General features: G+C 52.2%; 2 protein-coding genes across 3 annotated transcripts in view; one reads left to right on the top strand and one right to left on the bottom strand.

The window, feature by feature from the left end:
• Window positions 1–16,080, top strand: part of PIEZO1 (piezo type mechanosensitive ion channel component 1 (Er blood group)) — a 362,810-nt gene that overhangs the window by 135,243 nt on the left and 211,487 nt on the right.
• Window positions 4,108–16,080, bottom strand: part of ZC3H18 (zinc finger CCCH-type containing 18) — a 44,517-nt gene continuing 32,544 nt past the window's right edge. Inside the window, exons 12-19 of one of the 2 annotated variants that reach the window (XM_063313048.1) lie at window positions 15,265–15,366; window positions 13,061–13,204; window positions 12,250–12,402; window positions 11,204–11,364; window positions 10,269–10,459; window positions 9,015–9,108; window positions 7,188–7,284; window positions 4,108–4,927 (exon numbers count right to left, since the gene is read on the bottom strand). In XM_063313048.1, the coding sequence (XP_063169118.1) occupies window positions 4,723–4,927; window positions 7,188–7,284; window positions 9,015–9,108; window positions 10,269–10,459; window positions 11,204–11,364; window positions 12,250–12,402; window positions 13,061–13,204; window positions 15,265–15,366 (1,147 nt within the window). In that variant the 3' untranslated portion in view covers window positions 4,108–4,722. The remainder of the gene's footprint in view (window positions 4,928–7,187; window positions 7,285–9,014; window positions 9,109–10,268; window positions 10,460–11,203; window positions 11,365–12,249; window positions 12,403–13,060; window positions 13,205–15,264; window positions 15,367–16,080) is intronic. The other variant, XM_063313049.1, reaches the window with a different exon arrangement.

The following is a 16,080-nucleotide window of genomic DNA, read 5'->3' as shown; positions in this document are numbered from 1 at the left end:
TTTTTGTCAGATCAGGCTATACTTTTGTAGACATAATACAGAGAAACTCAGGCTTTCAGCTAATGCAATGGCTCCAGAATTCTTTCCTGCAAAGATTCTCCTGCCACTTGATCTTCGACCTGCATTTGCTCAGAAGATCCCCCTTGCCCTCAGGTGCCCTGGGGCCCTTAGCACATGGGGGTTTGCCCCATGGGGCTGGGCTGGCTGGGTCACCCTCCGGTGTCCCTTTGAAAAGCAGCATTTCAACAGGTGTAGAAATCCCTGGGCAATTGCTCAACATCTTGAACAGGGCTCATTGGCCCAGACTCTTGTGGAGATTCGTGCAAAGGTGGTTGGCCTGATTTCTCAGCAGCTGCCTCAACCCGGTTGGTGAGGATCTGAGCCAGCAAGTGGGGAAAACCAAATGGTGTTACAAGGAAAAAGGAGCTGCTTGGCTGTTGTGTGCATTCATGGGTTTTGAGGCTTGCTTGCATCTCTCTGGGCTGGAAGAAGGCATGGTGTCTCTAGAGCAGTGTTTCTCAACCTTGGCAACTTGAAGATGTGTGGACTTCAACTCCTAGAATTCCCCAGCCAGTGTGTGTGTAGGGGAATGCTAACAAAAATCAGTTGAAAGACAGTCCTGCTGGGATTCTCATGGCACACTCAGTCATAATGAAGTTTGCTGGTTTGTGGCTTCATGTATCGTGTGAAGCCAACCAACTGTAGCTTATGGTTCTAAAATAATATGGACTATGGCAACAGCCCTAATGATAGTTGGGTATTCTCCAAATTTGGCCTCACTACCTGGCAGGGCAGCCTGCAGGGTATGGTCAGAAAAGGTAGGATGGTAGGCTCAGCCTGTTTGCGGAGCTTTGAATGCCCTGTTGCAGCTACCATCTTGACTTTTTTGCCCATACCCTGCAGACTCCCCTGCTGCCTGTGCATGCAGTGTCACTATCTTGGGAGGGAGCTGTGCTTTGGGTCCTGGTGGATGGGTTTTCCTTTAAGGCATCCCTAAATGCATGGCTGGTTTTGTCCAGCTGTTTGCAAAATCAGATCAAAGAAGACCCGAAGGGGGCGGGGAGGAGTATTAATTGGCCTTTGCAACTCTCCTAAGCAGCTCAAGGAAGGAAAGTAAGGAGGAAAGCAACCTTCCTCCCTCCCTTCTCTGCTTTTGGTTTTCTGGATGGGTCTGGGTGCCTCCCCTTCCCAATAGATCTTATCTGTTTATTTTATGGCACTTTTGAGGACTTGAATGTCCGTATGTTGAGTCTGATGCAGGACTAGTTTCTGAAGTCTGAATGATGAATTCAGCAGCACGTGCCTTTGCATCCCCCGCTCCCCAAGATGGTCTTCAGCCACCTTGAGGCCTCGGTGTGAAGCAGCACAGCCACCTTCTCGGTGCCCAGGTGAAGCAAGCGCAACATTGAATGAAAGGGACTGCAGAACACGAAGGCGGAAGGAGCCCCACTTGGGCGGCGTGTGTGGAAATCAGTTGTGTGAGCACTACAACCCCAACCTGCACTTGCACAACCCACTCAGCCAAAATGAGGCTTGCTTGTTGGGGATCCAGGCTGTGGGGTGACCCCCACAAGTGGTGATTGGTGAACCATGGTTAATGGTTTCCTGTATTCATGACTCTTCCATTCAACTGTGGTTTATTCTGGTAGCCATAGTTCAGCTATGTATGGATTAGTATAGTGCAGTGTTTCTCAACCTTGGCAACTTGGGTGGACTTCAACTCCCAGAATTCTGAGAATTGAAGTCAACATGTCTTAAGGCTGAGAAACACTGATATAGTCTGAATCCAGTTGACAGGGGAACCTGATAGATGCCTCAACTAAGCACACCTTGAAATGATCAAAGAAACAAATGTGTAAATAGCTAATCAGGGGCAGAAAGAGAAAAGTGAAGCTTTTTCCAGGACTGCAACTCTGCTGGGAAAACCCACACAACACCCATTTCTTTGGCTCACTTTTAATTGCACATAAGAATTTCACTTTCAACTTACCTGTGTGTGTGTGTGTCCCCTATTTTGGCCTTTACTCCTCTTTTGATGACCATTTCCCCTGCTCTGTTTTTGAAATAGTTGGTTGCTAGCACCTCAAGCATTATATTCCGCTATTACATACATACATTATGACCATTTAATAGGAATTCCTGTTGTCCTTGCAGTTAAAAGGCAGGGGGAAAAGAAAAGAAAAATCTTTGCCAGATGGAGCTTTTATGCATGGCCAGGGAGAATCGAAACTAAAAGCTTCTCTCTCTTCAAAGGAACACCATCTTAAGATGGCCAGAGGGGGATGAAGCACGGCACCCTCCCCAAGGCCATTCAGCTTTTGGGCTGCTGTGTGGCACAGACACATGCCAGGCTGCCCCCCCCCCGTCTCTTGCAAGGGGTGGCGTTGGAGCGGGGGGGAATGTTTGGGCTGGAGCAGAAAGAAGTTTTTTTTTAATGGGTGCTCAGCAGTGATGACCAAAGCTGATAAGCCCTTCTGCCCCCTTAAACAGCCTGGCCAGGTTAGTAATGTCTCATTTACTAATAAAGGAATTAGTAATAAATGGATTGTATTTAATCTCGAGGAGGGAGCCTCCCTTTCCTCCTATCCATCATTAAGATTAACATGGCAGAAATTCAGTTGGTGCAGCTTTGCTCGTTAGTGGCTTGATTTACACAGTGAATTAAGCCATAACACATTATGTTGGTTTAGAGCAGGGTTTCTCAATCTTGGTGGCTTGAAGATGGGTGGACTTCAACTCCCAAAATTCCCCAGCCAGCCAAGATGGCTGGGGATTTCTGGGAGTTGAAATCCACCCATCTTCAAGCCACCAAAGTTGAGAAACCCTGGTTTAGAATGTCACGGGAACCCAGCAAATGACGGCTTCTTCAGCAAATCGTAGCTTAGCACATAAGGTGAGGACATGCTCACAAACTCGGCTATATCATTACTTGAGGAATAGGAGCTGTTTCTCCCTTGGAAAGGGTCTTGGGATGCCTTTAAGTCTGGCACGTTTATGATCACACAAGCTTTTCTGGTCACTGTCCCACTGACATAAACAATCTTTACATGCCCCGTGATACAGATGATGGCCTTAGCTTCACCTGCTTAGCTTAACTTGGGAGAAAAGCAGTGAACATGCTATGTTTTCTTTTGCTAAACTCCCACCTCCCATTTGCTCCAGGCAGCAAAGTGCATGTTGGCAGAGTTTCAGGCAGAGAACGGATCCCTGTAAGCATCTAAAACGAGTCAGCTTCTTGCTGTGATACAAGGACCAGCCGATTTCACACACGTTTAAGCCTGACTGGAGTTAAAGCTCCCTTTGGGCCTTGACACTGAAACAGCAACACAGCAAAGAGGGTCAAAAAATTAAAGTCCCATGTTCTTTCAGAGGACCAAGAGAGCTCAGCTCACACGGACTGCAATCACTTTGATCAACACAGCCAAAATTAGACAGATGTCACCTCACGCAAGTCGATTGTGAGACCTCTTTAAGTAGGAAAGCCCGAAGCCCTTTTCTTACCAGTTCTACGTCCTCTTCTCCCTTTCCTGAATTTCAAAACCAGCATCTTGGTTGGCAGGGCAGCAATTGGAAGAAGAGGGAGAGCGAGAGATGTTAACGATTATCCAGATTTCCCGAATTAAGACAGCGAAGGGCACTCAATTCTCAACAGCACTTTTAAGCACAGGCTTCGATGCTGAGGTGTATTCTTGGATGGCATATAAAGGCAGGGCGTAATTAAAATTAAAATCCCCTGGAGGTCCTGGAACCAACAGCTGAATATAATTCTTTGAGCAAAATCCCATGACCTGCCAAGGATCTAGCAACACTCAGCTGTCAACTAAATAGGAATAGGCAAGATTACCTTTCCTTTGGAATTTCTTCCCTATTTTTGGAAGAGACTTTAACCTGCCCACTGCCGTTCTGAAAAACAAAAATCTATCGAATATATTTCTAGACCTTCTCCAATCTGATAGCCCCAATCTGGTATCCTAAGTTAAAACAGGTCAAAGAAAGAAGATGTTTATCAAAATATTTTATTTTCAGCATAACCCCTCAAAAAAACAAAAACAAAAAAAACTCCCTCCTTATTAGACATAAATCCTGACGATACCTCTTGTTTTTCGTCTGGTTTTAAATCAACTAAAACAATCTTTTGGTTAAAATAAAAGACATGTGGAATCTTCCGATCAAGGATCTCTACGCAGCTGGTTTGGTTCCTGGGGGGGGGGCCAAAGTGGGTGGAGGAGAGACGGCGGAGGGAGATGCTCCCGGCAGGCGATGGTGGTCTGGGGCCGTCTTCTTACACGTGTGCAGAAGTGCGTTGCTGAGGACACCTGACACGCAGCATGGCTAACTAGGGGGGTGCAACTTGTAGCTAGCAAAGAGGTGGGCCGGGCCGGGCGGAGGAGGCGGCTTCTGACAGGGCTGCAGTGAAGAGTCCGCTGTGCGTGGGGAACAGGAAAAACGATCACGGCGGCCGCTTGTGCCCCGATGCCAGCAGCGCCTGGGTTAGAGAGGAAATCAGGGGACCATCTCCAACCCAGGAAGTGGGCAGGGGTGGGTTCCAGCTGACAAAAAAATTATCTTTTCCGATTTGTTGTTGTCGTTTTTTTTTTTCTTTTTTCTTTTAAAAAGGACCACAGCCAAAATAAAACAGAACTGCAAAATCCGAAGTGGCTGCTTGTACGCTATTTATAAAAACACAGGAGCAGTCTCTCATCCTGGCCGGACCGACTCTGACTATACTTTCCCGGGGATCTTGGCCCGTTTCCGGGCGATGGCGTCTTCAACGGCCTTCAGCTGCTTCAGGAGCTCCTCCCTTCGCGACAACGTGCTGGACTTGCCCGATTTGGCCGTGGCGGCTGGAGGGACCGGCTCGGCCGCTTTGCCGGGGATGCTTGTAATCTTGCTGGAGGTCTTTGACTGAGGAGACAGGGGGCGCTTCCTGCAACAGAGAAAGTGCTGGGTTGTGGGGGGGACAATGGATGGGGAGGGGGAGTGCGAGCCTCCATCGTCTTGTAGATTTGCAACAGTGAGGAGATTCTGCCAAGCCCGTGACAGATCTTAGAATCACAGAATTGGAAGCAGTGGCAATGATCATCCAGTGTTTCGCAACCCTGGTGGCTTTAAGAGGGGTGGACTTCAATTCCCAGAATTCTGAGAATTGAAGTCCACCCCTCTTAAAGTTGCCAAGGTTGAGAAACACTGATCTAGTCCAACTCTCTGTAATGTGCAGGAAAACCAGTTAAACCACTTACTCTCACAAGTGCACAAAAGAAGCTGCCACCAGGCTAGTTTGTTTTCTGCTGAGCCAAAATAAGACAGACAGACAGACAGACAGACAGACATTAAAAAAAAAACCCAAAATCTAAGGGTCTGAGATGGGAATGCAGTTCCCTTCCATTCATCTTGAAAAATAATGCGCAGTCTCTGGGTACAAATGTTTTTACAAATAGCCCCTCATCCTGCTGTTAGAAAACTATCTGGTTCAGAGAAACTTACAAGCTAAATTCTGACCATCTTTAAAAACAAACAAACAAACAAACAAAAAAAAAACGGACATGACCACAAGTCTAAAACTTGTTGCCAAACTAGGAGTTGGCGGGGAAATTGTTCCAGAGGAGAGAACCAGCCCGGGAAGTTGCCACATGCTGCTTCAGGAACTGGACCTTTGGTGGCTCCAGGGTCTCCTGCTGGGGGTCTTTCCCAGTTCTGCTCTCGGGGGTGTATCTACAAGGAGTCCTCGTTTAGCAACAACCACAACTGAGACAAGCAACTCACTCATTAAGCAAGGCGGTCACTAAGTGAAACCGTGATGGCTTATGAACTTCCTTCAGCTTTCCTTTGCTTTACAGGCCCGCGAAGGTCGTCAGTGCGAGGAATGGCCGCAAAGTGACATTTTCATCACCGTTGTAATTGTGAACAGTCACTAAACAAGGCAGTCGTTAAACGAGGACTACTTGTACTACTAACTGAGCAGAACTGCTGGTCCGAAATGGGAGGGCTTTGCTGATCCCCTGTCCTTGAGTTCCAAGCTGAGAGATCTGACCTTGCAACTCAGGGTGCTGGAGACTGCCTTTCTTCTCCAAACCCTAAGAACCAAAGCAATTCTGGAGGAAAACCACGTCAAGGAAAAGTGGCAGGTGACTTTGCCATCCTGACGGCGGGGACACCGTGCAGAGCTAGTACATCAAACCCAGATGAATGACAGCACCAGGAATTGCAGCTCTGCAGCAGCTCCTGGATAAGCCCACGGCCAGTGGGCGGAAGCTCCTTGAAACAGGGATCTAAGCTTGGATTTCAGCTGAATGGTTGCAGGTTGATTAACTAATGGATACCTCAGATAATTATGACTAATGCAAGGGAATGCCACACATTCAGACATTTTTTCACATGACACAATCGCAATGGCTTAGCAAGAAACAACAAAATCGATGACACAACCAGCAAATGGGGTTTAATGACACAATCGGCAAATGAGTCGGCCGGGTCAGATGTGCAATGGCTGTTTCGGACTGCAGCTCCACCGAGCCTGCTCCACATTGGGCAGGGAAATGGAGGGCACGGGGGAAGCAGGCCCTGATTCCAGCTTTAGACAAAGGAGAAAAAAGGCCATCTTCTTATCAGGCTAATCCTGGCCGGCTTGGGCATCACACGCGAGCTTCCTGGCATCACGGAACTGAAGGAAAACTCAATCTGCTAGACATGAGCGGAGGCAGGCTGCACCCTGTTCAATCCCCCACACATTCAGCTGCTCCCTTTACAGCTAGAAACCATCTTCCCTACTGGCCAGGAAGAGGAGCTCTCGCCTGTCCCGCTGGCAATGCCCCGCAAGAACCCACCCAAGCCGCCGGGGCAAGCTCCCCGCACCCTCCGGAGCGGCTCCAGGCCCTCAAAGCCCCCTGAAATGGGAGTGGCATCCTGGGCGATCCCACCCACGGTGGGGCCCAACCAGGCTGTCAGGACTGGTCCCTCCTCTGCCTGGACACGCGCCGAGCCGAATAGCCCCCTTTGTTCCGGGGGTGGGGGGGGAAGGAGGGCTCCATCGCCCTCATTTGCTAGACAAGGGAAAGCCGCGAGGGGCCTGACCTGCCGTGCTGTTGCTGGGGAAGGGGCGCCTGCTGGGAGAGACCGAGCTGCGCAGCCTTGGCAGAGCCTGCGGAGCAACCGGGCAAAGCGGGCCAAGAAGGCAGAGCAGAACTCACTTGTCAGCCTGCGCTGGGGAGGGCTTTGGATTGGGGCCCCGCTGGCGGTCCTGTTTAGGAGAAGAGAGCCTTCCTGCAGGTTTCCTGTCGCGAGTACCTGGGGCAAAAAGAAAAATGAGTCAAGGGTCTTGGATTCATTTAAAAATATGTCAGGAGCTGATGTCATTCCTTCGAGGTAGACCAGGCTAGGAAACCAAAATCATGAGGGCTAATACAGGTAGTCCTTGCTTAACAACCATTTGTTTAGCAACAGTTCAGGCTTACGGTGGCACTAAACCCGACTTACGACTGGTCCTCGCACTTACAATCGTTGCAGCATCCCTGTGATCATGATTCCGGCACTTGGCAACCGGTTCACATTTACGACTGTCGCAGCATCCCGCGATCACATGACCACCATTTTAGACCTTCCCAGTCGGCTTCTGGCAAGCAAAATCAATGGGGAACCGCACAATCTTCTTAATGACCACGTGGTCCACTTAACAATGTTATTCACTTAATGATGGCTGCAAAAATGGTTGTAAAATCAGGTTGGATTTGCTTAATGACTGCATCGCTTAGCGACTGAAATTCCAGTCTCAATTGTGGTTGTTAAGCAAGGAGTACTTGTACTACTTTTATTATACGGTTACAATCCCAGGGTCTTGCAAGTCTGAAAGCATTTCCCTCCTCTCTCCCTTTTATCTTGGTGAGAACTAGGGAGGGTCTTGCCTGAGAGGCTTTCTCAGGTCACAGTTCTGGCCCAGACTCAGATTTCTTTTATCTAACTGTTGTCTTGGTTGCGGCTCTTCCTCCTCTTTCTCAAGGTCATTCCTTCTCCCCATCACATCTGACTGGAAAGGAACTAGCTGAGGGGTAGGAATATATTTATACAAACCGAGTGGCTCAGCCGAGCCTTTTAAGGGTCTCAGCAGGAAAGCAAGAATGGGGAATGGGGAGGCCCTGTGTTCCCAAAGGAGACACAGGAAGGGGCCAGTCCAGACCAATAACAGGGACTAGGATTATAAGCAATCGCTTGCAGTGCCTTAAGTGCTGGCAACACTTCCTCTAGGTTCTTAGCAACCTGTACAACAACTCTGTAAGGTAGGCCAACGATCCTATCTCACAGTGCAGGAGGAAGGCTGAGCAAACCTAGAGTTCAAAGCAGAGGTGTGAGGCGGGCTGGGGATTTTCCCATTGCTACTCTTCTAGCGACACCAGCTCTGATTTACACAATACATTTTTCAGGTGGCAAGATCAGCAACAGGAATGTGGCACCGTTCTTGGCGCTCAAACAGAGCGCCATCGCTTTAGCAACAGGGCTTGGGGCCATGCCGGTGCCTGAGGTTGCATGAGCAACAGCGGGTGCCGAGCAGTGCCAGGCAGGCCAGCTGATCCTCTGACACAAGGGCAGGAAACGCCAGGAGATTTGTCACTGAGCCAATCTGGGCTGAGCCTAGCCTGTTTTTTTAATTAAAAAGCGCTCTGCTGAAAAGCCAGCTGACCGCCCACCCGCTCGGCTTTGAGTTCTCAAGACAAAGATGCATCGACCCTCCCGCTCTGGCGGGTAGAGCGAATTACGCAGCCCCACCCCACGGAGATGCTCGCTCACTCGCTGCACCCGTCTGCAAGAGGATGGCTGGAGATAAAGGCCCTGGCACCGCCCTGATGTGCCTGGCTCCGGCTCCTGAACTTTGCCCTGAGCTCAGTGCGGCGGGCCCAAGGCACAGCTAGGAGAACAGCTGGAGAGCCAACGTGCTGCTCTGGAGGGGAACTGAGCGCTGCCTGGGAGGGGGGGCCATTCCGATCTCCGATCCGCAGCCAACTCCACCGTGCCCGGCTCCTCACCTGGAGACAGGTTGATCCTCTTGGCCGGGGGAGAGGCCTGCCTGTCTTTGTCGGACGGCTCGTACCTCTTCCGGCTGCTGTTCTTGTCGGCTGCCTGAAAGCAGAAACGGAGGGGTTGTGGGGAGCCAGCCTCACACCCCAAGGAGGTGGGGACACGGTGGCCTGCTCGTTGGGGCACCCTACAGGGTGCCTGCTGGGACAAGGCCCTTGCTCTGCTCTGCACACGCATGTGCACTGTTGCCTCTCTGCACGGGTGGACTGCGGCTGTGCTTCAAGGAGGCTGTGGGGGCTGAGAGGCGGCTGCCCTGAAGGGACAGCACAACTTCCTGCCCTTCCCTCCTGACATTCTCCTGCTGTGCCAACCGCCCGCCAGTCTGCCCCTCTTTCCTCTGGGCTGTGTTTTCCTCCCCAAAGCAGAGGAGCTGTTGCTGCTCCCCAGCAGCCCATCTCGGGGCAGCGAGAGCAGCAGGCAGATCCCAGAGTGGGGCAGCTCTCCAGGATGAATGCTCGCAAGCCCACAGGAAAAGGTGGCAGCCCGCCTCGTGTGCCTAAATGCCCGCTGTGTCAGCCTTCCCTGGTGGACCAGATAGGAAACACGACCAGATGAGCTAATTCTACTTTATGGTAAGGCTACATTAACAGAACCTTGCAAGTCTGAAAGTACAGATCTCCCGCCGTCTCCTTTACAGCCTGAGAAACTAGCGAGGGTCCCTTCTGAGCCTCTTGCTCCGTCCATTGTGCAGCTGCAGGCTATGCCCTCTCTTATCTGACCGTTCCCTCGGAAGCATCTTTTCCCACCGTCTCCCGAGGTCATTCCCACATCCCATTAAACCCTGACCCAAAGAGTCCATTCCCTGAGGGTCCTGGAAAGGCCAGCAGCCACCAACTCTACCCTGTGGCAGTGAAGTTAGTGGGCGCCCCTCGAGAAAGGAGGCTGCCTTTTGTGTACAATCACATCCTATCGGGAGACACCCCCCACCCAGAGCTGGCGGGGTGAGGGGGGAGCAAACTCTCTCTTCCAGACCTCCAGGACCTCCCTCCTCCCTCTTGGCCTGAGTAACCTTCCTCCCTTGCCCACATCTGCGGAGGGGGTGAGCCCTCAGGGACCCCCAAGCGGTTCCTGGGCAGGCTCTCCTCGGAGGACATTCCGGCCCTGGCTTCCTTTCCCGAGGCTGGCAATTCCCTTGCGCGGCCTCCGCCTCGGTCAGCTGAAAGAGGAGGAGGGAACCAGGTGCCCTTTCAGAAGGGCCCTACCTTATTTAAGAGGGTGAGCTTGATTTCCTTGTGGGCACTGAAGCCAGCAGGCTGGGTCTGGGGGGGCGGGTGAGGGGCAGGAGGCTGCTGAGACTTCCCCCCTTGGACAGGCTTGGCGGCCTTGGCCGGCTGCGCTGGGACGTCTCGCTTCCGTTTCTCCTCCTTCGCACCGCCGTCTTTCTTGGCCTTTCCTGCGACAAACAAACGCGGTGTGACTCAGAGGAAGGAGGTAGACTGGTTCCCTCCCCCGCCCCGGCTCGTGGCACCTTGGAGGGAGGGCCCCAGGGTGCCCCCTCTAAATCATGACCGAGACAGACCTCTGTGCTTCGGCTTCAAGCCATCCCTCCCCAGCTCAGAGGAAAGGCTTGGTGCACTCAAAAGGCGAGGGGCTTTGGGGGAGAGGCGTGGGTGGGCTCCAATAAAGGCGGTTGAGAGAGTCCATTTGAGACTAGCGCGCTTATCTTTTCCTTCCTATGAAAGTCATCCTGGCATTCTTAATGGGGGGGGGACGGGGGGGATGAAAATCCGCATTAGGGGTTTTATTAGCTATCTTTCACTTTGTTTGGCTCATCGGAACTTTCTCCCCCAACGGCCTTAGTCAACCTTCCCACCCCACCGTGAGGCCACCGATGGCTCGGGGCTGGGCCCGCTGTCCTTGCAGGGGAAAGGAAGACGTGTTTCCAAACACCAGGGGTAACTCCTGGGTCCCGTGCATGGCGCAACCCCCGCCCCCTGCATTTCCGCAACACGATCCCGACCGGGTGTGTTGTAAAGACTTGCCCGGCGAGGCCTCCTCAGGGCGAGGCAGTCCCTGCACGCGCTGTCCACGGAGCCCAATCACCAGCTCCCAGCAGGTTTTGCGAAGAAAGGGGGAGAGGGCGCATGCAAGAAACCAGGTCGAGAGTTGCGCAGGGAGGAACGCGGGGTCGCCGTACCTCTTTCCTTCTTCTGCTGGGCTGGGGTTGGGGACCGGGAGCTCGCCGAAGAAACCGGGCTGGCCAGATCCGCGTACATGTCTTCTGAGTCAGCGCTGCGGACGGAGCTGCTGCTTGAGGAGGCACTGGAGGCGGACGAGACGCTGCTCACGCTCAGGGACCTGGCCGGCAGCGAGGAGGAGGAGGAGGAGGAGGAGGAGGAGGAGGAGAGGGCGAGGACCCTTAGAGCCAGGAGGAACGGCTGAACCGTCACCGCGGGAGACCCTCTCGTCCTCCTCTCAAGGGCACGGAGGGGTCTCTGCTCACTGCCTGCGTGTCCGTCACAAGCTGTGGGGAAGTGAAGGCCGTCCCTGCCCCTGGCCGGGCAGAGGAATGGAAATCCGGAGCTTCCGACATGCCACCAAGCTGGTGCTGGGACAAACGAGGGAGACCCCGGGGCAAAGAGTAGTGTTGGCTCTCCTTGGAATCCCTCAAGGCGACCCGTTACAAGTTTTAGTCTCCCCTCAACAGTGTTGGGAATTTAAAGAGGGCACCGCAGAGCAGCAGATGTCAAGATGGGCGCTCAGATACACTTAACAGGAAATGTGTTTTCATCTGGGCAGTGGGTGAGCCCTCAGGGAGCCCCAGGAGGTTCCTGGGCAGGCTGCGCTCATAGGATGTTCTGGCCCCAGCTCTCTTTCCTGAGGCTGGCAACTCCCAGGGAGGGCCCCCGCCCTTTTTAAAATACTTAAAAAAAAAAGGCAAGGACAAGTTTGCTGGATGCTCAGTACCAAGAGGTGAAAACTTTCCAGAGGCTGGCTTCACCCAACAGGCTGAGCCCCAGATAAACCTGCCTCGTTTTAATCCAACCCAGCATGCTGTGAGGGCCCAGGCGGAGGAGGACGCACTGGCGTGCGAAACGCCTCCTCTTCTTCAAGGTATTTGAAGGGCCACCGAGGCGGCTTCCAAACCACCCAGCTGCTTCCAGCAAACGGGCCTGGTGCTGCAAAGAGCAAAAGCCGTCGGCTGGGGCTTCCTGGCTCCGAGAGGAGCAAAAGGGCTCTTACCTGGATTTCCTGGACCCGGACGGGGACGGGGAAAGAGAGGCCGAGGAGGACCGGGAGTGAGACCGGGAGAGGGACCGAGACAAGGATCTTGAACGCGAGCTGGAACCGCTGTAGCTGCTGCCGCTGCCACTCGCGCTGCAACTGATGGCCCGCCTGCAGCCAAAAGTACCCCCATTTAGGCCCCCTTTGGTGGCCGGGAGGAGACCCTTTCAGGAGATGCCAAGGGTCAGCATTCAGGGACATCTGGACAATCTATCAGCCCGGGAATCTGAAACGCTGACAAGCTTTTCCGATGCAAATCTAAGTTTTCTCCCCGTTCTTGCAAACTGCCTTTTGCTAATCCTGCCACTTAATGGGAAGGAAGCGTTGGGAGCATCAAGGAGCAAAAGGGAAGAGGCTTAAAGAACCCCTGCAGATGGCAGTGGGGAAAGCCCATCTCCAAGTTGGCTGGAGAGCCTTCAGTGGGATTATTCATTTATTTAAGACACACAGGCTTCCCATAGCTGGTGCTCGTTTGTCTTTGATGGGAGGGAACTCCCCAGGGCTGGAGGGCAGCATACAGCAATGGGATCTGGCTAACCCTGTGCGTCCTCACTGGACCAGGACCAAGTCAACGCTGCTCCCAAGACTGCCTTTACACCTTCAAGGTCCAAGTCTCGCCCATCCCCAGTGAAGTCTGGTCAAGCACAGAGGGCGGAGGGTCTCGGCGCGAAGCAACCGCCTGGGCTGCTGACCTTGCACAAAGCCCACGAAGGACACCCCCACGGGCGTTCAGAGCCACCTGCTGGGACCCTAGAGTGTCCCCTCCTACCTCCTGGGGGGCGTTCTTGTTTGCCGCTCCTTCCGCCTGGCCTCCCTGTTGTCCCCTGGCTTGGCCGGCTCTGGGGCCAAGGGGGCGACTTTGGCCACCGGGGGAGGTGCTGGTGGGGCAGGCAGTTTCTTCACAAGCTTTTCACTGTAGGAGGATGAAGGATAAGAGAAAGCCAGTGAGGAAAGCCAAGGCTCTGTGATCAAGGTTAAAACAGATACGTGTCATTATCTCTGGCAACCCTTAATGGACTTTTGCTGATATCAGGACTGAAATGACGCGGCTTTACAGAGTTGTTTATAGATAAGAGGTGGGATATGGGAAGGAGAGGTCATTTGTTTTATTTTAAGGTGGTAAGTTGTGACAAAGGGGGGTCATTTCTTTATATATTTCTTTTCTTTTTCTTTACTATATTCTTCTTCTTTCTTTTCTATTTTTTCTTCTCTGCACCTTCTACTTTTTTCTTCTAGTTTGTACTAGTTTTTATTGTTGCAACTGTAATTTTTAATAAAATTATTGTAGAAGAAAAAGGAGAGCCGAGACTTGGGAAAGTCCCAGTCTGTTTTGGTTCCCGGAAGACTTGCGTCTTCACAAAGCTTTTCTTGGATCACCCTTCTGGCAAACCAACATGGCAGGAACATGACCTAGGATTGGGTGCAGGAAGCCCAGGCTGAATCTATGACGTTGCCAGTTGTCTGTTGGTTCATTGAGCCCAGTTCTGCCTGCTCCGACTGGCAGCTTTTGGGCCTTGGGCAGGGAGAAGCTTGCTCCGCCTTCCTCCATGGGACAGACATTCCAACTGGGCAGTCTGGGACTGACCCTTCACCACGAAGCTTCCCAGGCCGTTTGGGGGTGGGGATTTTTCCCTGTCTGATTAGACTGCCTCACAGGGACAGAGAGAAAAACATCGACCAACTGGGCTCACGGAAGAAAAAGAGGGATGGGGTTTCGAAGATACGTAGGTTATTGTTCCCACGTGCGTTTTGTCCTTCTCCTCCTTGGGGAGCAGCACTTGATGCAGCACTCCGAAACACAGCCTTGGAAGTGCCTGGGATGCTCGGAGTTTCCACCAGCGACTTCCTAAGGCTTTCCAGTGAGCCTCCGGAGGCAGGCGGGGTGATTTTGTTCCTCCCCTTCCACAACTCTCAACCACCTGAAGGTCTTTCTTCTGGTCTCTTAGCACAACCTTGGCCTCCTTGCTACTCTCATGCCTTGGACGACATTCCAGAATATCACCTGTCATAAACTTTTATCTTCCATGCCTAACTGGAACTGAGCCTAAGTATTCGGATGCAATGAAACACCCGTTCTATACTTCTATCAAAATCCAACTTTGGGCAGTCCTCACTTAATAACTGCTCGTTTAGTGATGGTTCGGACTTATGAAGGTGTTGAAAAAAAGACCTATGACCGGTCCTCACACTATGACTGTTGCAGTGTCCCTGCAGTCACATGATCACGATTTGGGCACTCGGCAACGGGTTCGCATTTAAGACCGCTGCAGCGTCCTGTGGTCATGTGATCGCCATTTTTGACCTTCCCGGCCAGTTTCTGGCAAGCAAAATCAATGGGGAACCATGTGATTCGCTTAACAACCACGTGGTTCGCTTAATGCCTGCAGCAATTTGCTTAGCGACCACTGCAAAAAAGGTCACAAAATCGGGTTGGATTCGCTTAATGACCGCATCACAAACAAGCAAACAAATCTAAGCAGTGAAGTCAAGCACATGAACAGAGAGAGTTGCTGTGGATGCCGTTATGACAGAAAGAGCTCTCCGTGCTACTTCCGCTACTGGCCACAGTTTGGCCTACAGCAAAATGCGACGTGTGCGCAGAGTTTACCTCCTGGTCCAGCTATCAGCATGGCCCACGTCATAGACCAAGCCCAGGCATTAGAGCTCTGCTGCAGAATAAGAACCCTGGAGGAAGTGGGGTCCAGCCCCCTGCTCTCTACAGAAATTCAGAATCAGCATCCCTGATGGAAGGCTGCCGGGCCTCTGCTTGAAGGCCACCAGGAAAAGGGAGAGCCCCACTTCTCTGGGTCACCGGTGTTACTGCCGAACCGCCCTTCCCTAACATTCACCGGAATGTGCCTTCCTGTATTCTGGGTTTGGCCCCTGAGAATGATGGAGAAATCATCCCAACCGTCCTCACTTTGGTATCCGAGCACAGGAGGAATGCCAGGCCCAGAGAGGCCATCTTCTTACCCCTTTCCGGCCAGAGCTGCAGGTTCCCCTTTGGCTTTGGGAGGAGGCTTGTGTGGAGACGGCGTGGGAGAAGGAGACGGCGAGGAGGAGAAGGACTGCGACCTGCAAAGTCAGGCGAGACAGCACGCAACCCGGGTTAGTCAGAGGAACACCATGTTACCCACCGAAGGCGCTCTGATGGTGAGTGCTCCTGGGAGCAGGGGCTCAGCTGTCTCAGGAGAGTTGGCCAACTGAATGAAGTCAACAGCAGAAAAGAGGGATCGATACCATGGGTTGGATACTTAGTGTGCTTAACAAAATGTAAATCAAGGAATGGTTATGAAACAGTGAAAATGTTTTGCATGAACAAACTCCAATTAACGGATACAATTTTTGAATGTTAGGTAAAGTGGGGGTCCTCGGTGCTCTGAGCTGGGTGGTTTGCTTGCAGACGTTTCACGACCCAACTAGGTGACATCGTCAGTGCTGGTGAGGGTGGGGTTTGCTCCCTGCTTATATACGGTGGCTTGCCCTGCCCGTGATGGTGGGGTCTGGTTTCCCCGCTTGGTAGTTCCTCAATCAGGGCACTGTTGGCCGCTTGATTGGTTGTCTGCTTGGTGGATTGTCTGGTGCTAATCCCTGCTTGACACCCCGACTCAACAACCAAGGTCAGAGAGCACCAAGGACAACACAGTTCATGCCTGAGCTACATATCTTCTCTTTTATAGGTAAGGTGAATTCATGGCTTACTGAGAATTCTCAGCTTTGACTGCGGGGGAAGAGGAGGATACCTTACATCATTACTTCATCACGAAGATCAAAGCGGAAATAAAGCAA

This window comes from Candoia aspera, chromosome 11 (assembly GCF_035149785.1).
Source record: "Candoia aspera isolate rCanAsp1 chromosome 11, rCanAsp1.hap2, whole genome shotgun sequence".
NCBI classification, from domain to species: Eukaryota; Metazoa; Chordata; class Lepidosauria; order Squamata; family Boidae; genus Candoia; species Candoia aspera.
The sequence above is the reverse complement of the archived record's forward strand: the minus strand, read 5'-3'. Positions and strand labels throughout refer to the sequence as shown.